Source organism: Hipposideros armiger, unplaced genomic scaffold, assembly GCF_001890085.2.
Source record: "Hipposideros armiger isolate ML-2016 unplaced genomic scaffold, ASM189008v1 scaffold_242, whole genome shotgun sequence".
In the NCBI taxonomy this organism is placed as follows: domain Eukaryota; kingdom Metazoa; phylum Chordata; class Mammalia; order Chiroptera; family Hipposideridae; genus Hipposideros; species Hipposideros armiger.
The window spans coordinates 2324820-2345449 of record NW_017731592.1 but is presented as its reverse complement, the minus strand read 5'-3'; the positions used below and the strand labels follow the sequence as shown (position 1 = coordinate 2345449).

At 47.3% G+C, this 20630-nt stretch overlaps 1 protein-coding gene across 3 annotated transcripts in view; it reads left to right on the top strand.

Moving 5' to 3' along the window:
• COL23A1 (collagen type XXIII alpha 1 chain) overlaps positions 1-20630 on the top strand; it is a 356586-nt gene that overhangs the window by 25023 nt on the left and 310933 nt on the right. For all 3 annotated transcript variants that reach the window (XM_019655545.1, XM_019655546.1, XM_019655544.1), the window contains exon 2: positions 492-558. In XM_019655545.1, the coding sequence (XP_019511090.1) occupies positions 492-558 (67 nt within the window). The remainder of the gene's footprint in view (positions 1-491; positions 559-20630) is intronic.

Sequence of the window (20630 nt, the reverse complement as noted above, 5' to 3'; positions counted from 1 at the left end):
AGTGTTGGGGAATTGGGGAAGGGGAACAGCCAAGTTGTTGTCCTTCAATCTTAGTTGTGGAGGGTGCAGCTAGCTCAGCTCCAAGTCCAGTTGCTATCCTACTGCCTGTTGGCAGCTTGCAGCTGCTTAGCTCAAGGTGCCGTGGTCAATCTTAGTTGTGGGTGGGCATAGCCCACCATCCCATGAAGGAGTCGAACCAGCAACCTTGTTGTTATAAGCATGCACTCTCACCAGCTGAGCCATCCTGCCACCTGTTGGCAACTCAGCGGCAGCTCAGCTTGGGTGCAGCTCACAGGCCCGTGTGGAAATCGAACCGGCGACACACGACCCAGTTGCTCAAGAGCTCATGCTCTTAACCAACTGAGGCACTCGGCTGGCTCGAAACACTGTTGATCTTTTTCATACATTGATTTTTGCTCTTTTTTCCACTTTCCCCCCACTCTGCTCTCAAACTCATCCTCATTTTTTCCCCCCTTTTCTTCTTGGTTCAGAAGTTGGAGGGACTAGTCAAGCTCCGGACTGTTCGGGAAGCGCCGACTGAATGTGCCTGCCCCCCAGGTAAGTGGACATTCCATCCTTGCTGGCTCCTGACTTCTGTAGGCCTGGCTTCTCTCTTCTGTCTGCTCAGAACTGCTGAGGACATGGTCAAGAGCATCGCCTTGGGTTCCAGGCTATCTGTTGTACCGTGCGACCCATCCTGGGCCTTTCTTCCTATGTCTTCCCTGGCAAGCGTGTCACTAGTCAAAGATCTCAGCAAGATTAACTGCTTTGGTTTGATGAGGATAGTGGTATTGGTGGGGGAGATAAGAAAGCATAGAGGTGACTTATAGTAAAGGCTTAGATTCCAGGAAAGTACCAGCCATCCCATTCTAAAGATGGAGAAACAAGCACAAATCATCCACATGTTATTAACATTGTGACCTGAGACATTGGAGAGGGGGGTGTTGATAAATAATCTGGGCAAATAGCTTTTTTTGTTTTCATTTCTTTTGGTGGAGGTAGAGGAAGAGAGCAGGAAGCATGGTCTGAATTATTCAAATAATTATGTGTCTCTTGGTTTTGTGGCATAGACCAGGATGTCTGTGAGTAGAGCCAGGATTTGTTGATTCCTAACCCATGTGGCTCAAATTCTGATTCATATCAGGCCTTCCGGTTGTCCTCATGGGAGCTTTGCACAGATGATGATTGAGAATTTAGGTGTGTAGTCTCAGCCTCTGTATTTCCAGGGTTAGCATTCACCTCTCATAGGATGGTGTGTAAAGCAGTGAATGAGTGGAATGTCGTAACACTTCCCAGACTTCTCACCATGCTGGACAAGGTGAGAGAGAGAACACGGATCACAGAAGCTCTGCCCAGTGGCCTATGTCCTTACTGTCATGCCTTCCGTTAGCCAAGTTGTCTAGTTGTCTGGCATTTCCCAATGCACTTCACTGGTCCAGAAACCAAGCTCACTGATAATTAACATCTCAAGGCTGGGAGATGTCCTGGATGTCTGCAAAGGTGGACCTCGTGGTGTGAAAATTCAGTGTCTAGGGGCCCAGCGGGAGAGGATTTGATGATCAAGTGTGAGCTAGCTTTGAACAGTAGGACCTCCAAGGTTTTAATAGGAGGAAAAAGGACATGACATGTAATGACATCGTTGCTTGATCAGGAAGTCAGAAGTTGCAATTCAATGGGGAAAAAAATCCAGATCCATAAATGAATTTTGGGTGATCTGCAAAATGTATAAAATGGGAAAGGTTCCTCTTTTTTCCCTCTTTCTTCCTGAGTGTTGTATGGATGCAAATTCATGTGAGTTATATGGATACATGCTCTTTAAACTGAGAGTTCCAGCACATTTATAAGATATGCAATCAGTTCTGGGGATGGCAGCTGGAGCTGTGAAAGTTTGAACTAGCACAGGCTCAAATAAAAACTGCTGGACTGAGGTTTTGTTTTAGCTCTTTATCTATCTTTGTAGACATGACCTGGATGGTGAAGTGAATCGGGTTTCTTGCTGTGGATTGCTGACTGGGAGTTTGAAAATCCCCAATATAAATGACAGATGGACAGGAAGGAGGAGGCAGTGAGGGGGTATAAGCAGCTGAATAAATCTGAGCCAGGTCTAGATTTTGGTTTGCCACTTATTACTATAAGGGTCTTCATAAAAAAAATCATGACAGTATTGGAGTGGGCTCTGTAGGTTTTTTTGAGATCATGGAGAAAGTACAGGTCAAAGCCATGACTTAGAGGCAGTCCTGTGTTCCTTCTTCCTCTGAGGGGTCCCAAACCACAAAGCAAGGCTCCAAGAGGGTCTCAAGGAAGACTACGGAGACTGAAAGGCTGATCAAAACCCCCAGTCCCACTGACAAGAAAGCAGTGACCCCCCCATCCCCCCACGCTCTCTGAGAGGGGCACTGCTGGTCCTCAGCACTGTGCTGCTGCTGTCCCAGGGGCTTGTGGCAGCCATCAAGCCATCCTGGCAGGTGTGGTCAGTGTGGCCAGGTCCCAGGACACACCCATGCCCACGCCTGCTGCACTTCCCAGCTGAAGGACTCACTTGAGCCCTTTGGACTAGAGCCCTTCATTGATGCAAAACGCCGTAGGCTGGCACATTCTCCCCTGTCATAAAGAGGACAGAGGCCTTTTCTCCAACACCAGAAGCCTTAACTCACTCCTTCTCCTGGCTCTGATCTGCCCCGCAGACTTTTGGAGTCTGGACACACAGACCACACTCCATAGCTTGGGTCCCCATCTGATTCGAGATACCCGCAGATCTCCCTGGTCCAGCTCCTTCCCACGCCTGGGGGACAGTGTGATCTTTTGTCAAATCCTAGGATATAGCAGACAGATAAGCGAGGCCAGAGAAGGCGGCGGTTCTTCTGTGTGTGTTGCCCATTGTGAAGCTGGCGCTCAGGGGGAGCCATGAGGCTGAGAGGAGGGGCAGGCCGCCGCTCCTGCCAGAGTCAGTGGCTGGAGCACTGGCAGGGCTGGGCCCGGAAGTAGCCCTGTGACCTTGGATAAGTGAGGGGCCCTCGAGCCTTGCACTCCATCTATAAAATGGTGTAGTGGGTTGAGTTGTGTCCCCCCCCAAAAATATGTCCCAGTCCTAACACCTCCTTACTTGTAAATGTGGCCTTATTTGGAAATAGGGGTCTTTGTAGATATAATTAAGTTAGGGATTTTGAGATGAGATCATCCAGGATTTAGGGTAGGCCCTAAATCCAGTGACAGGTGTCCTTATAAGGGACAGGAGGCAGAGATCTGAGACACAGACACACAGAGGAGAAGCCATGGGAAGGTGGAGGCAGAGCTCAGACAAGCCCAGGACCACCGAGGATTGCTCACAGCCACCAGAAGCTGGAGGGGGCAGGGAAGGAACTCTCCCTCAGAGCCTCCAGAAGGAACCAGCCCTGCTGAAACATTGATTTTGGGCTTCTGGCCTCTAAAACTGGATAGGATAAATTTTGGTCATCTTAAACCCCTCATTTTGTGGTAATGTGTTGCAGCAGCCTTAGGAAACCAGAACAAATGGGAAAAATAATCAATCTGAGGACCTTATAAGGTTGCTGGGAGGATTGAAATGTGCGGGACAGAAGGCGCTTCCTGCCCAGTGTGGGTCAGGTGTGCAGGCTGCTACCTGGGCGCCCCCTGAGGCTGTTCCTTCTTACACCTGCCCCCAAAGAGTCTTCTCTTCCTTCCACAGAAACTTTCAGGCTTTAGACATGTGCGACTTACCGATGTCCCTTGGGTGTTCCAACACCCTCTTTTCTTATGTTATCTGTGTATTTAAACATTTAAAAATGTGTTTAAAGTTTTAAAATGTTTATTTTTGAGTAGAAAATATGATGTGATAAAAAATTCAAGCACTACCAAAGATTACATGTGCAAACAGTTCACCTTCACCCCCATTCTCCTGCTCCCCTTTCTAGGGGCTGTTACAGTTGGTTGATGTCCTTGAGCAGTGCTGGCCAATAGAACTTTCTGTGATGATGGAAATGCACCATCCAGCATGGCAGCCACGGCAAGCTGCAGGTGGCCTATGAAATGTGGCTAGAGCAACTGCCGAACTGAATTTTTACTTAATGTTAATTAGTATTCATTTAAATAACCATGTGTGGTTAGTGGCTGTGGTATCAGACAGTTTGATTTTTGATGTAGTTTATGTACGTTTCACCAGTAGCTCCCTTCCTGTTTTTATGCAAATGGTATTTTATGTTGTTGTCCCTGTGTTGATCTTTTTCAGTTTGCAGTTTCTCTTTGAGATGGTCTGAATCAGCCCGCATACCAGACAGCAGGTGCTGCCTCATTTGGGTTAAATGACAGAATCCTGTGGGGTTGTCGGGCTGCCCTGTGAGGGCCCTGACCTATTCCCTGCAAGGATACTCAGGTTGTTTCATGTCCAGGGTTCTTACGGACTGTACTCCAGGGAAGCTTCAGAGGGAAGGAGGCCTGCTGCCTTGCCCTGTCCTCTGTCTTCCTCAGCTTTGTCCTGGAGGCTGTCAGGAGCCAGGCATTGCTGCAGGGCCTGAGGGTGTTGGGCTGGAGGATAGGAGCCCTTAGTCTGTTGGGGAGGCTGCCCTCAGAGCAGCAATCCTGGAGCCTTATGGAAGGGCTCTGGCAAGCGGTGACGCCGAAGCCTGCTCGTGGGAGATGCTGGCACGACCCCGCCTCCACTGTGCTATGAGCAGTCGTGACACAGGAGGGTTAGGGATGGTACCTTGGAAGCTGAAAGCCCTGGATTTGAATTTTGATTCTGCCACTTGAACAGCTGCTGTGTAGTCCCATCCTGTATGTCCTGGAGATGTGGGCCACTCTGGGGTAAAATGTCCTTGCATTAACTAACTCTTGGTTAGAAGCATCAGAACACTAATGTTCTGATCATCCTACATCAGTAAAGCAAAAAAGGGGAACTTACTAGTTCATGTAACTGGGAATAGAAAGGTCAGAGGTGGGCCAGATTCAGGTGTGTTGGGCTCAGGGGCTCTCTCTTCATCTCTCAGCCCTTCTCTGTGTCATTTACAGACAGTCTCTTCCCCGGGGCTAGAAGGTAGCCACCAATAGCTCCATGGGTATAAGAACCCAGCAGACAGCAATCTCCTTTCTCAAAAGTCCCCAGAGTGGGGACGTGGTATGGGCTGAATTGTGGCCTCCCCTAAGTTCGGATGTCGAAGTCCTAATCTCTAGTATTTTACTTGAAGATAGGGCCTTTAAAGAGGTGATTGAGTCCCAATGAGGTCATTAAGGTGAGCTCTAATACAATATGACAGTGCCCTTATAAGAAGAGGAGATTAGGACACATAGACATAGAGGAAAGACCATGTGAGGACACAGGGAGAAGACAGCCTTCTGCAGGCCAAGGAGAGTGGCCTCAGGAGAAACCCACCCTGCTGACACCTTGATCTCAGACTTCCAGTCTCCAGAACTGTGAGACAATAGATTTCAGTTGTTTAAACCACTCACACTATGGTACTTTGTTATCGCAGCCCTAGAAGACTAATACAGGGAGCTATTGAATGGGTACAGTTTCTGTTTGAAAAGATGAAGCAATTCTGGAAATATGTAGTTGTGATGGTTGCACAACATTATGAATGTACAAACTGCCATGGAATTGTGCACTTTTCAATGGTTAAAATGGTTAAAATACATAGTTTTGTATGTATTTTACCATGATTAAAAGAAAAAAAAGTCCCAGAATTGACCCTGATTTCCCTGGCTTGGGGCAAGTGCCTATTCCTGACCTAATTACCATGCTTGCAGGATAGGAGGCACCTGACTGGCTAGGTTTGGGTCATGGGAACATTCTTGGAAGGGTGGGAGGGCTGAAGTAACCAGAACTATGTGGGCTAAGCATAGGGAAGGGTGGTTACCCCAAGGAATTTTAGGGTGCTGTTCCTAGAAGAAGAGAAAATGATGTAGCTGGGCAGACATAAATGATAGGTGACCACCTCAGTCCTGGTCCAGAGACAGTTGGCTAGCCATGTCCTCTGCTGGGGACTGTAGACAGAGTCTGGGTTTCACCAAAGGTTTGTCTGCATCTGAAACACACAAGTCTTCTCCTTCCATTGAATTTGTCCGACAGGTAGTTTGGCCCAGTGATAAAGCACGTGGACTCTCAGCCCAACTGCCTGGTTCAAATTCTCTGTTACTTACCAATTCCATGACCTTGGACAAGCAGTTTATCCTCTGCACACCTCAGTTTTTCATCTGTGAGGTGGATTTCTGATAGTACCTACCTCATAGGATTGTTGCGAACATTGTATGAGTAAATACATGTAGAGTTTAGAACAGGACCTGCTTCCTGAGAGTCAGTTGTGGCCACTCCTCACACAGAGCCCTTGCCCCCAGGCAGGTGCAGACCCACCCTGGGCAGCCTGTTACTTTCTCCATTTTCACGGATGTCAGTCAGGGCTGCCAGAGAGGAGATTCAGAGTTGGCCGTTGGCTAGGACGATTCTGGAGGGAAAGAACAAAGGCTTGGCGTGCTTTATTGGCACGTCCTTCCGGGACGTGGGTGAGAAAATGCTGGCAACAGAGCACAGGAGTGGGAAAACTAGAAAGGAAAAGAGACCATGTAGCCCGTGAACTCCTATCAGCCACTAATGGCATCCAGAGGCCTTGTGCAAAGCCTGGGCTGCTGCCTTCCACACTGGTTTCTGACCCGGCTGACCGCCCTGGAAATCCTTAGGAACTTTTCATTACAGTGGTGATATTTTTCATTTGCTTGTTCTGCCTTTTTGTATCCTTGTATGATATACAAGAGACATGGTGTGTGGTTTCCAAATGACGTGCACTCTGCTTGCTGTATAGGGTGACTTTCCAGAAATTAATTAACAGATTAAGCAGAGTTAGAATTTCACTGCTCTGTGAAGATGTTTGGAAGTTTGAGCTGGGGAGTGAAACTCTACCGAGGGGAGCATGAAGTACAACGTGGAAATGACACAGATCCTGATACACCCATTGGCAGTTTGTGGAAAACCTACAGAGCGAACAGAAGTATAGAAGTTACTTGTATGTAGCCTGTTTATTCTATTTGTTGGCTTAGGAAAGAGCTTAGTGAAGGGAGTGCATTTTCCTAGTACTTTGCAACAAGAAATTGTTCTCTCCCTTTCAATTATTTCTTATTTGTAGAATTTTTTAAATGATACATTTTTTTTATGCGTCAAATCCTAGTTGACTTGAGTTTATGGTAAAATTAAGTAGCTTAAGGGCAGTTATCCCATCATATCAGGCTGTACAAAATTGAAGGAGGTAATTTGTGTGTGTGATTTTTTTTTTTGGTGGGGGAGCTAGAATTCTGTGGAGAATGGTCTCAGTTCCCCGTCCACTATCCATAGATATTCATTCATTCATTCATTCATTCATTGCTCCCTACCCTATTTTGTGCTTGTCCTGTGGGCAATGTTGACTAAGATTATTAGAGGGAGTCTCCTAGAGGAATTGCAGATCCGGTTGTGGGAAGATGACCGCACAGATACGAGAACCATAATGTATTGAGAATGGGAAGAGTTTGAAGAGAAAAGTCCTACAGAAACTAAAAGGAGGGAGAGATCACCTCAGAGCATGATGACCTGAGCAAGATGGGGGAAGATTACAGTTGGGCAGGCATTAAGGTTGACATCTTAGCCAACTGGGATGGGGGGACATGCCTCATGAGACTCAACTCCCAAGCAGAGGCAGAGGGGAGCTCCAGGAGTGGCCAGGACCTCTGTTGAGTTGAACGGTGGCAGTGGGAGTTGAGGGTGGGGCTTGGTTATGGAGGGATGTGGGTTTATTCCAGGGGACCCACTTGAAGGAGTCTGGGTAGATGTCAGCTTTCAGAGGAGGACTCTAGAAACAGCATGGAGGACAGCCTAGATCGCAGATTTGTTTCCAGCAGAAGCCCACTGAGAGGGTGCTCAGGGTGGCGACGTTCTCATCTTGTTCCCTGCCACGTCCCCTGACCCTAGAAAGAGGCCAGGCACGTGGAAGAGGGATGATAACTGTCTGCTGAATGACTTCGCTGGAAGAGAGGTCATGAGAACTTGAATGAGGGCCATGAGATTAGAAGGCAGGGAACAGCTGTGACAGGCCCTGGGCCATGTGGTGGACAGAACTCACAAACAGGATGGATGGGCCTGGGGAGGGGACAGAGGTGCCCAAAGCTGCAAGCCTGGGGGAGAGGCGGACAGGAAATCCTCAAAGAGGGATTTGGAAGGGACCATGGGTAAGAGTGGTTTTGGACAGTGGCCTTATGAACCAATTAGTAGACCCACTGATGAATGGAAGAAAATAATTAGAAGTCTTCTCTTAAAGTATCGTCTAGCCACTCGGAATCTATTAATTATAAAATGTACCACGTTCTGTAAATAAGTCTTGAGGTTTAACTATGTACTGACCATTGGGATTCGGGGATTTTCTTGTGACCACCAGAGGGAGCCCACTATATTCATTAAATTCTATAGAATTCTAACAGGAATTGAAAAGGATAATTAATATTTAAAAAAATTTACTAGCAAGCACGCAAAAGTTCAAACCAAGGGCAGTGAAACACAAAGTTCAACATAAATAACAAACATGGTTAATATTTATGAGATATAAAGTGCTCTTGCACAAGAATAAGGAAAAGCCAAATATTTGTGTGGAAGAATGGGCAAAGGATATGACTAGGGAGTTCCCAATAGCAAAAAACACAAATGGTGATACTTTTCTTCAGTGAATACTTACAGAGCACCCATTCTGCACCAGACACTGCTCTCGGCACCTGAAAAGATGGTCCATGTCATGAGGAACGGCAGAAATACCTAGTAAAATGAGAGATCAGTTTTCAACAATCAGATTAATAAAGTTTCAATTGTTAAATTGCTTGAAAAGCACAAACTTTCTCCCCATATATCTACTGCTAGGTTCAGTATATAATCTGACAACTGTGCAAAGGTGATCATACAATCATGTTTACCAGAGCACCATTTGTAGTAGCAAAATCATTGGAAATAACACCCACAGACCTTTATGGGTAAAGATAGCCACAAAATTTCAATAGTGGGAGAAAGCAGATTTTGAAGGAAAATAATGTCACCGTGTGTACAGTGGGTGACTGCTGTAAGTGCCCAAGTTAAATCTCACCTGTTCCCAGAGCCCTCCCCATCTTCCGGACAGAATGTGTTGCCCTCTCCACTCTGATCCCACCACACTTGGGGTGCCCCTCAAACAATCCCATATTGTAGTTGGTGTCGCTTCCCTTGCTTTTCACCCCCAATCCTACCCCCCGCCCCCACCCAGCCTGTGAAACCCTGAAATTTCCCTCTTCTCGTATGGGGCCCAGCTCATACCACAACCTCCAGTGAGTGTTAGATGGGGGTGGAGGGAAGAAAGAACAAACTCTGCCCTCACTAAGGGAGCACGTGGAATTCAGCTCATTTTATAACTATGTTTGGGTGATTTGTGGAGTGACAGTTACAAGTCTGTTGGAGGACTGTCACAGAGAAGGGGTAACCAAATCTATACATAAAGCTGCCATAGCTGATATTGTCCTTGAATTCCACACTATCCAGGAACCGGCGGCCTGGACAACTGTCTGCTGGGGCAGCTTCTTGACTCACATGGAGAAGCCTATTCACGGGGTGTCAGCCCCTTCTTGTTATTAGACTTTATCCTGAGTCCCTTTCAGTTTTTCCCATGTTTTCACCACTTGGCTTTTTCTCCTTGATCTTCTTAGACTTAACTCTGGCCAGGCCTTGGCTCTGCTGAGTTCTGGGTTGGCCCTCGGGCGGATGACTGGACGTCATTAGCCTTTGGTTTGGCACTGGCCAGGGCTCCTTCTCCATGAGTCAGATCCGGTCCTGCCAGCTTGCCCTGGGGTACCTGCCATTCTGTATTGGAAATGTTTGCCTACAGAGAAACAGTTAAGAAATATTCTTCCTGAAAACCCTTCTCGACCTTTTGCAGCTAACACTTCCTGTACACTCTGTTCTAATCCCCAAATTGCCTAAATTGAACAGGGTTTTGAGCTGTGTGGACCTGGGCACTCGCAGGCAGCTCCCTGGATTGAAACCCCACCTCAGCCCACTCGCGTCTTTGCATATCTTCTCTGTTCTTTGACCACTGAGCCTCTCCACATTTCCTCCACAGATCTCATACAGCCTCCTGTGCCACCCCAAAGCTCAGATATCCGTGGCCTTGAGAAGTGGTGCTGGCATGCCCGGCCATCGACCTGCCGCCCACCCTTGGCACGGGGTGCCTCAGCCTGCCTTCCGTCCTCATCGGGCTGATGGAGGCTGGTGGAGTAGACAGAAAGGGCTGCCCTTGCTAAATTGTACAAAGGGGACTGATTGTGACCCAAACACCGGACATGCCCCCTTTTTGCTTTTCTTTCTTTCTTTCTTTCTTTCTTTCTTTCTTTCTTTCTTTCTTTCTTTCTTTCTTTCTTTCTTTCTTTCTTTCTTTCTCTTAAGATTTTATTGGGGAATTGGGGGAAGGGGAACAGACAAGTTGCTGTTGTTTTGTTCTTCAGTCTAGTTGTAGAGGACGCTGCTTCACTGGCCCAAGTTGGCACCATCATTGCGCTCTTCCTGGGTGAGGCAGATCAGTCGCTGGCTTCTGGACGGCCGCTCACTGCAGCTGCTGGCCGCTCACGCTGGCTGCTGGCTACACACGGTAGCCCATGGCAGCCCACTGCAGCAGGGGCTGCAGCCTACGCCGTCGCCAGCGACCCACGGCAGCCCAGCTCCAGGTCGAGCTGCCATTCACCATCTTAGCTGCAGAGGGCAGTGTCACTGGCCCTCATATGTAGGATCCAAACCGGGGCCCTCTGGCATCCCAAGCCAGTTCTTAACCAACGCACCACTCGGCCAGCCCTTTGCTTTTATTTCTGAATCTGCTCACTCTGTGCCATTCTGCCTGTGGGCCCCCATGCCCTCATTTCATGGTCCCTAAGTGTTTACAGCTTGGGATGGCCGCCCACCCACACCCCCCGTGAGGAGGCAGCTGTGGCCTGTGGAACTGCACTGTGGTTCTGGGAGCAGAGGGGAGGGACAGAGGACTGATGGATGGTGAACAAGTGAGCATGCTTTGGTCAGAAGCAACAGAAATCTGCTCTGGCAGGCTGAGACAATAGGGAAAGTAGTGGAAGAAATGCAGGAAGCAGCTCACATAGGTGAAGTGTGTGCTGTGGAAGACGCTTGGGAAGGTCAGGGCTCAAGGCAGCTCCTGGGTCCAGATGGCAGAAAAGGGTAGGCAGCCCCGGAAATAAAGACCTCTGCAATGTGTCTGCACCAGCTATTTCATGTGTGTCACTGTGCCCGGGATTCAGGGTCTCAGGAGAGAGTCCTACTGAGTGGGTCTGGACCCCATGTTCATCCTTCCGTCAGAGGCTTCCTTGGCAGGGCTGAGAGGCAGGCAGAGGACCTCCCGCATGGGTGCCAGGATGCAGTGGGGGGATCAGAGTTTAGAGGCAGGTGGGCCTGCCTGTGAATGCCACCTGTGTCGCCTAACAGCTCTGTGAGCTCAGGCAAGTTATCTGACTCCTTGTGCGTAAAACGGGATAACATTATGTACCTCATGGCTTTGTTTCCAGGATATACTGAGATACAGGTATGTGGAACATTTATCTCAGTGTATCCTCAAAACAGTTTTGGCATACAGTAGACATTGAATAATGTCTGTTTATTTACCCTAAGGAAAGTGAGTCCCCAGGAGGTGGAACAGAGCTGATACAGATCATTATTCCAGTGGGCAGGGGCAGGGGCATTTAGGGAGCAAGGACAGCATGAGGTGGGGCACTTCCTTTGGTGACTCCCCCACAGAAAAGAATGCCAGTTCTGCTTAGACTCTTGGTTCATTTGGTGCCAGAATCCCCCATCAATCTTCTGCTCAAAGATGGCGAAAGAGCAACTCCTGACTGCTTGGGAGCCCTTGGCGTTGAGATCCCTGCTCAGCCTCCTAGCAGGTCAGCAGGCAGCATTGTAAAGCCCTTTTCTTTTGAGTGGTCCTGGGTTTCCCTGATGCCCAGCCAGGGTCTCTTTTCTGCTCCCATTTTTCTTTTTTTTTTAGATTTTATTGGGGAATTGGGGGAGGGGAACAGCATTGGGGAATTGAGGAAGGGAACCAGCCAAGTTGTTGTTCTTCAATCTTCATTGTGGAGGGCACCAGTTGCCATCTGGCTGCCCGTTGGTAGCTCATGGCCTCGAAGCTCAAGGTGCTGTGTTACAATCTTAGTTGTGGGTGGGCGTAACCACCATCCCATGCAGGAGTCAAACCAGCAACCTTGTTGTTAAGAGCGCATGCTCTATCCACTGAGCCATCTGGGCGGCAGCTCAGCTCAAGGTACTGAGTTCAGTCTTTAGTTGTGGGTGGGCATAGCCACCATCTCATGAGGGAGTTGAACCAGCAGCCTTGTTAAGAGCGCACGCTCTATCCACTGAGCCATCTGGGCAGCAGCTCAGCTCAAGGTGCCAGAGTTCAGTCTTAGCTGCGGGTGGGCGTAGCCCACCATTGAGCAGGCAATCTAGTTGTTACATCAGCTGAGCCATCCTGCCACCTGTTGGCAGCTCAGCGACAGCTCAGCTTGGGTGCAGCGTTACTGGCCCATGTGGGAATTGAACCTGCAGCCCTGTTTCTCCAAGCTCGCGCTCTTAAGTCAACTCTTAACCAACTGAGCCACTCAGCCGCCCCCCCCCCCCCCCGCCACTGTTCTTTTTCATTCTTCAGTCCCACCTTCAGGAATAGGACTAAATGCCAGCGAGCTGCCTTCCCCACCAGGTCATCATTTTGGTGATACTGATGAGTTTGAAGATGGCTGTTGTCTGGTATTTCTTTAGAAGTAACCTTGTGTGGCCCACTCACAGGCCAGCATGGCAGGGAGTTCAAAGTGATGAGGGCTAAGGCTCCGAGGAAATGGGGCTCACTAGGAAAGAGAAGTCATTGCCAAGGTCCCAGAGGAGCAGCTCATATGCCCCCCCGCCACTCGCAGTGCTTTCTGAAAATGTACTTTAAAAAAAATGTATAGACGAGACCACCTGCGTCCCTGGGTGGAGGGGGCAGCAGGTGACTTGGTGGCACAGCTCAGGGAATGCACCTGAGCTATGCCACCACGGAAGGACTGGACAGTGACTTTACACCTGAGTGTCACCTCCTGTGGGTGGAGCTGCCAGTCACACAGGTGGGGATGAAGGCAGATAGTGTTGGCCTAAGTGCTTGCTGACAGCTCAGCTGTGCACAGGACATCTTGATTAGCTGTGACCTTGGTCCTGCAGTGCCCTATAGAGAGGGGGTTGGTCTTAGGATTTTCTCTGCATGTATGTGGGGGGTGCTCTGAGAGGACAGGAGGGGCCACCTCCTGAGGAAGCTGCCCAGAAGTGACTTCCTTCTTCCCCTGCCACCCTACCCCCACCTCGAGGCAGCACTTGGGCTTAATTTCCCAGAGGACAAGGTAGTACCTTCCAGCCCCTCCTCTGATGCCTGTTTGCTCCCTAAAGTGTACACCCTGTCCTCTTGCAACCTCTCCCCTGGGGATCCAGGAGTTCCACCAGGGGCTGGGGTGGAGGGGTCTGTGAGGGCCAAGTTCTGCTACCTGGGCCTCTTTATCGGTTGGGGGTGGGGGTGTAGAAGAAAGGGGGAAGGTGTATGTGTGGGGGGAGGGTGCGCATGGGGGGTCATGGATTAACTCAGGAGGGATTGATTGCAGGAGGGAGAAGGTAGGGTAGATATAGGGGGATTGTTTTGGTGGGAGAAGGTGGAGGTGAGGGAGGGGTGGAGAACTGAGGGAGTGGTACATGAACCCAGGTGTGTCTGCCCTGTCCCCACTGGGGCAGGGACTCTGAGCCCCTCAGGCTGGCTGTGGGAGGGCTCCAAGCCCTCTGGCCAGAATCCCCTGAGTGCCCACTCAGTTGGTGTCCAGGGCCTCACTTAGGAAATGAACTGCTCATTTCCTACTTGTGTGTGTTATGTGCTCCTGGCGACCCTATGACTAAGTGATGTCCACAGTGTTCTGTCCTCAGCAGCCCTGCTCCACTCCTGTAGACTCCTGCCTATGACTTCTTTTATGGAGTCCATCCATCTCATGTTTGGTCTTCTTCTTTTCCTGCTGCCTTCAGTTTTCCCCAGAATTATTGTCTTTTCCAAAGAACCCTGCTTTATGATATGCCCAAAGTGGGACAGCTTCAGTTTTGTCATTTTTGCCTCCAGCGATGTTTCAGACTTAACTTGTTCTAGGACCTACCTGTTCATCTTTCTGGTGGTCCAGGGTATGGTAGAGCTCTTCTCCAACACCATATTTCAAATGAATTGAGTTTTTTCCCCTATCAGCCTTTTTCACTGTCTAACTTTCTCAACCGTCCATCGTAATTGGGAATACAAGGGTATGAGTGATTTCAGCTTTGGTCTCTGGTGACCTTTCCTAATTCTCCCATTGCTGCCCTTCGGGTCTCAGCTTTCTCTTGATTTTTGGCTGCATCTCCATCTGAATGGGTGACTGAGCCAAGGTCAGCACAGTCTTTAACCATTTCAGTGTCTTGATTGTCTGTTAAAATTGTGTATTTCCTCTGTCATGACTGCTGTCTTTTTGGTGTTTCGATGTGGTCCTGCTTTGGCATTTTATTCTTTCACTTTCATCAGAAGTCATTTCAAATTGATTTTTTTGCTACTTTCTGCCAAATAAGATGGTGTCATTTGCATATCTTAAGTTATTGATATTTCTTTCATCAATTTTTATTCCTCCTTGCAGGGCCTCCGTTTCTACTCCTTTATTTTTACAAAATTGTTATTATAAAAGAAAACTATGCTTAAAATTATCCCACTGTCCTCCCCACCCCAAAAAAGCTCTAAAGTTTAAAAAAAAGTTTGCCGTGTACCTCCATCTCCCCAATCTCTGCCATCCTATGCACTAGATGTAAATATTTGATTACTTTAGTTTGCATTCTGCAGACTTTTTTTCTGTGCTTAAACAACCACCCACTTTTAAATTCTTACAGAAATAAAATAGTATGTGGTATTCTGTACTTTTTTTTTTTTTTTTGCCTTCACCATTTAAAGGTACCGTTCTCTTTCAGTCTAACATGAATGGGCTCCAGGGGCCCATGGCCATGCTCAAATCACTACCAAACTGCGATCCCAGGCGGTCAGCTGGGGTGGTCCCTGCCGCACCCCGGCCTGCCCCGGCCCCTGCCTCCCCAGGAGTGCTGGTTCTGTTCCCTCCCCTGCTTTCCTGGACTGCTTCCAGTTTCCCTCCACACCAGCCATTTTTACTCTTTCAATGTAAAAGTCTCCCGCTTTGTTTCCAGCTCTTTCTGTCCTTTCTCCCCATTAGCCCCTCTGAAGACACAGTGACAGCTGGCAAGCACAGGTGCTTCCATAGAAGGTGGTGGGAAAGGAGTGAATATGCACATATTTAATATTCTGTGTCTCTGCATCCACGAATAGCTAGCTTTTGTCATTCTGATGTCAACATATCCATACCTCTGATGTCTGCCTCATTATTTGTTGTAACTATCAAAATAGAATCTATTACCGACAGGAGCACATATCCTAACCTTGCAGCTTGATGAATTTCCAGACACAACACACCTGTGTCCAAGTCAAGGATACAGCCATAGCCTCCCTCCAGAGACCCCCCACCTGCCCCAGGGGAAACCGCCACCCCGATTTCTCACGTAATGGACTAGCTTTGCCTGGTTTTGAACTTTATATGGATGAAGTCACAGATTCTTCAGTCCCTAGTTGAGCAGTAGGAGATGTAGCCATGTTGCTGCATGTAGTTGTGGATTGTCCCTTTCTTTAATCATTGTACCGTTGTTGGGCATTTGGATCGTTTCCAGGTTTGGGGCTATTACGAGCAGTGCTGTGTGAGCCATCTTGAATGTATTTGGGGGAACATATGTATGCATTTCTGTGTGTTTATACCATACAGAGGAATCACTGTGCATACGGTATGCAGATGTTAAGTTTTAGTAAATACACCTTTCCAAAGAAGATGATAGTCCCACCACGCGTGGATGAGAATTCCAGAATTCCAGGTGCTCCTCATCCTCACCAGCATATTTTGTGTCTTTTTCATGTCAGCCGTCCTGGTGGCATGCAGGTCTGCATCTGGACTGCCTTTTCCATGGGCCGGTACCACATGATTTTAATCACCAGCGCTTTGGTGGTGATATCGGGGGTGCTTTGTGCTTCAGGATTGCCCTGCCTATTCTTGGGCCTTTGCATTTCCATACGAGGTTTAGAATCAGTTTGCCAATTTCTATTAAACAAAAAGCCTGCTGAGGCTTTGAATGAGATTCATTAAGTATAAATTTAATTTAAGGAGAAATGACATCTTCACAATATGCAGCCTTCCAAAGTGTGAACATGGCATGTCACTCTATGCATTTGGGTCTTCTTTAATTTTATTTGGAAATAGTTTACAGTTTTGAGTGCAGAGGTCCTGCACTTATTTTATTAGATTTCTTCCTACGATTTTACTGGGGTTTCATGCTATTTATTTATTTATTTATTTTTAAAAAGATTTTACTGGGGAATTGGGGGGAGGGGAACTGTGTTGGGAAACTGGGGAAGGGACCAGCCAAGTTGTTGTTCTTCAATGTTCATTGTGGAGGGTGCCAGTCGCCATTTTGCTTCTGTCGGCAGCTCGTGGCCTCTAAGCTCAGGATACTGTGTTCAGTCTCAGTTGCGGGTGGGCGTAGCCACCATCCCATGCGGCAGTTGAACCAGCAGCCTTGGCTTTTTTTTGTTGTTTTGTTTTTGTTTTTTTTTTTTAGCTGAGCCATCCTGCCACCTGTTGGCAGCTCAACGGCAGCTCAGCTCGGGCCGAGACTTGAACCACTGTTGTTCAGAGCTCATGCTCTTGAGCAAGCCCTTAACCTACTGAACCACTCGGCCAGCCCCCAGAAGCCTTGTTGTTAAGAGTGCACGCCCTATCCACTGAGCCATCCAGGCGGCAGCTCAGCTCAAGGTGCCAGAGTTCAGACTTAGCTGCGGGTGGGCATAGCCCACTATCGAACAGGCATTCTTGTTGTAACACCAGCTGAGCCATCCTGACACCTGTTGGCAGCTCAGCGACAGCTCAGCTTAGGCGCAGCATCGAACTGGCTGCCCTGTTGTTCAGAGCTTGCGCTCTTAAGCCAACTCTTAACCAGCTCAGCCACTTGGCCGGCCCTGATGTTATTTTAAATAATAACATTTTAGAAATCTGCTTTCTGTTTTTGCTGATGATTTTTTCATGTTGCCCTTTTTTTCCAGCACCCTTGTCACGGTCACGTGTTAACTCTAACAGCTGGATATTTTAGATTTTCTGGGTATTTTCTATCATATTGTCCACAGAGTTTTATTCGTTTCCTATTATGCCTTTCTTTTCTATGACTCGCTGCTTTGGCTAAGACCTTCAATAGTGCTTAATAGAATCGTTACCAATTCTATAGCAGGCACCCTGTTTTCATAACTGAACTCAGAGGAAACATTAAGTATAACCATTACTTTAGGTTTTCTGGAGATAGTAATCAGACTAAAGAAGTTTTCTCGGGGCTGGTCAAGTGTCTCAGTTGGTTAAGAATTGACTTAAGAGCGTGAGCTCTGAGCAACAGGGCCGCCGGTTCGACTCCCACATGGGCCAGTGATGCTGTGCCCAAACTGAGCTGTCGCTGAGCTGCCAACAGGTGTCAGGATGGCTCAGCTGGTGTAACAACAAGACTGCCTGTTCGATGGTGGGCTACGCCCGCCCACAACTAAGACTGAACTCGGCACCTTGAGCTGAGCTGAGCTTCCGCCCAGGTGGCTCAGTGCATAGAGTGTGCACTCTTAACAACAAGGCTGCTGGTTCGACTCCCACATGGGATGGTAGCTATGCCCACCCGCAACTAAGATTGAACACAGTACCTTGAGCTTAAAGGCCACGAGCTGCCAATGGGCAGCCAGATGGCGACTGGCGCCCTCCACAATGGAGACTGAAGAACAACAATTTGGCCGTTCCCCTTCCCCAATTCCCCAACACTGTTCTCCTCCTCCAATTCCCCAATAAAATCTTAAAAAAACCCCAAAAACAAAAAAGCCCCACCATGATTAAAAAAAAAAAGTTTTCTCCTTTTCTTAGTTTGCTGAGAGGTTTTTTGTTTTGTTTGTTTGTTTTTTTAAGTTATGATTGGGTGTTAAAACTTGTTTTAACAAATGATGTTTCTGCATTTATGAGATGCCTATGATAGTTCTCCTTTTTTTCCTGTCAAAACAGTGAATTATACTGATTGACTTGAGAATGTTAAATACCCTGCTTTCCTGGAATAAATCACACTTGGGTGGGACATATTATTTTAATATGTTACTGGATTCAGGTTGCTAACATTTTTTTCCAAGGATTTTACATTTGTCTTTATAAAGATATGGTCTGTACTTTTCCTTTCTTATATTCTCAGGCTCTGGTTATCAAGGTTATGCTGGTCTCATAAAGTGAGTTGGGAAATATTTGCCCTGTTTCTGTTCCCTGGAAAAATTAGGGTAAGATTTAGTGTTGCTTCTTTCTTAAATGTTTGGAAGAAATCACTAATAAAAACATCCAGGGTTAGGATTTTCTTTAGGCTTTAAATGATTAATTCAATTGTTCTAATAGCTATAGAAATCTGACCCATTGTTTTTATAACAGCTTTGTTAAGATATAATTCATATACCATATAATTCATCTATTTGAAGTGTACAGTTCAGTGATTTTTAGTATATTCACAGAGTTGTGCAACCATCACCATAATAATTTCTAGAACATTTTCATCCCCACACAGAAACCCTGAGCCCCCTTAGCCATCATCTTCCAATCCCTCTATCACTCCCACTGGCAACCACTAACCTACTTTCTGTCTCTCTGTTTGTCCATTCTGGGCATTTCATATAAATGGAATCATACAATATGTGGCCTTTTGTTTCTGGCTTCTCTCAGTATAGTGGTCTCCAGGTTCATCAGTGTTGTAGCCTGTATCAATACTTCTTTCCTTTTTATGGCTGAAAAATATTCTGTTGCATGGACAGACCACATTTTGTCTATCCATTCATCCATTAGTGGACATTTGGGTTTCCACTCTTTGTCTATTGTGAAGAGAGCTGCTGTGAACATTCGTGTACAAGTTTTGCAGGAACTTTGTTTTCATTTCTCTTGGTCATGTACTTAGGAGTGGAATTGCTGACTCATATGCTTCATTATTTTTTATTGCTAAACCATCATATGGATATACCAAAGTATATTTAACAACTGTGTTATTGATGGTCATTTAGATGTTTTCATTTTTGCTATTAAACCATGCTCCAGGCAGTGCTACTCAACATGTGGTTTTGGAATGGGTGCCGGTCCTTGTTACAGGTCTGTAATAAGATTAGGCTAGAAATTGAGAGTGTTTGGAAACTTTTACAGCAGTTTAACCAGTAATTTTATGTCTGTTGAACCTAATAATAAAAAAATAGGCTAGTACTTTTATGTTTTTGGTTTTCTAAATTTCATTTTCCACTACTTTATTTTATTGTATTTCACAAAAGCATTGGTCCCTGACAAACAGGAAGTTAGAACAACAACAACAAAAATCACTGGCTCTCCCCCATAGTCAGGCAATGTGCCTCCTGTTCACATGTGTCTCTGCAGGAGTCACCCCACAAATGGAGCTGGTAGATCCAGGCCTCACTCTGCCGAGTGAACAAGCCATTTGGGACTAGCCTGTGAAAAGGAAGATGCTTCTCACATCCACTTCCTTGGCACTAATGATGAGGATAAGTTGTGATGCAGTGAACAGATAAACAAAATGTGGCATATCCATACAGCGGACTATTACTCAGCCTTAAAAAGGAAGGACATTCTGACACCTGCTGCAGTGCGGATAGAGGACATGATGCTAAGTGGAATCAGCCAGTCACAACAGGGCAAATACCACATGATTCCATTTATATGAGGCACTTAGAGTAGTCAAATTCACAGGGACAGAAAGTACTGTGGTGGTTGCCAGGGGCTGTGGAAGGGGAGAATGGAAAGTTGCTTAGTGGGGACAGAGTTTCAGTCTGGATGGTGAAAATGATCTGGAGATGGATGGTGGTGATGGGCACACAGCATGGTGCATGCACTTAGCGTCACCAAACTGTGTACTTAAACAATGGTTAAGAAGAGGGAGGGCCGGCCGAGTGGTTCAGTTGGTTAAGAGTTGGCTTATGAGTGTGAGCTCTGAGCAACAGGGCCTCCAGTTCAATTCCCACATGGGCCAGTGACACTGCGCCCCAGCTGAGCTGTCGCTGAGCTGCCAACAGGTGGCAGGATGGCTCAGCTGGTGTAACAACAAGATTGCCTGTTCAGTGGTAGGCTGTGCCCACCCACAACTAAGATTGAACTCTGGCATCTTGAGCTGAGCTGCCGCCCAGATGGCTCAGTAGATAGAGTGTGCGCTCTTAACAACAAGGCTGCTGGTCCGACTCCCGCATGGGATGGTGGCTACGCCCACCCGCAACTAAGATTGAACACAGCCCCTTGAGCTTAGAGGCCACAAGCTGCTGATGGGCAACCAGATGGTGACTGATGCCCTCCACAACGAAGATTGAAGAACAACAACTTGGCTGGTCCCCTTCCCCAACTCCCCAGTGAAATCTTTTTTTTTTTTTTTAAGATTTTTTTTTTTATTGGGGAATTGGGGGAGGGAACAGCATTGGGGAATCGGGGAAGGGGAACAG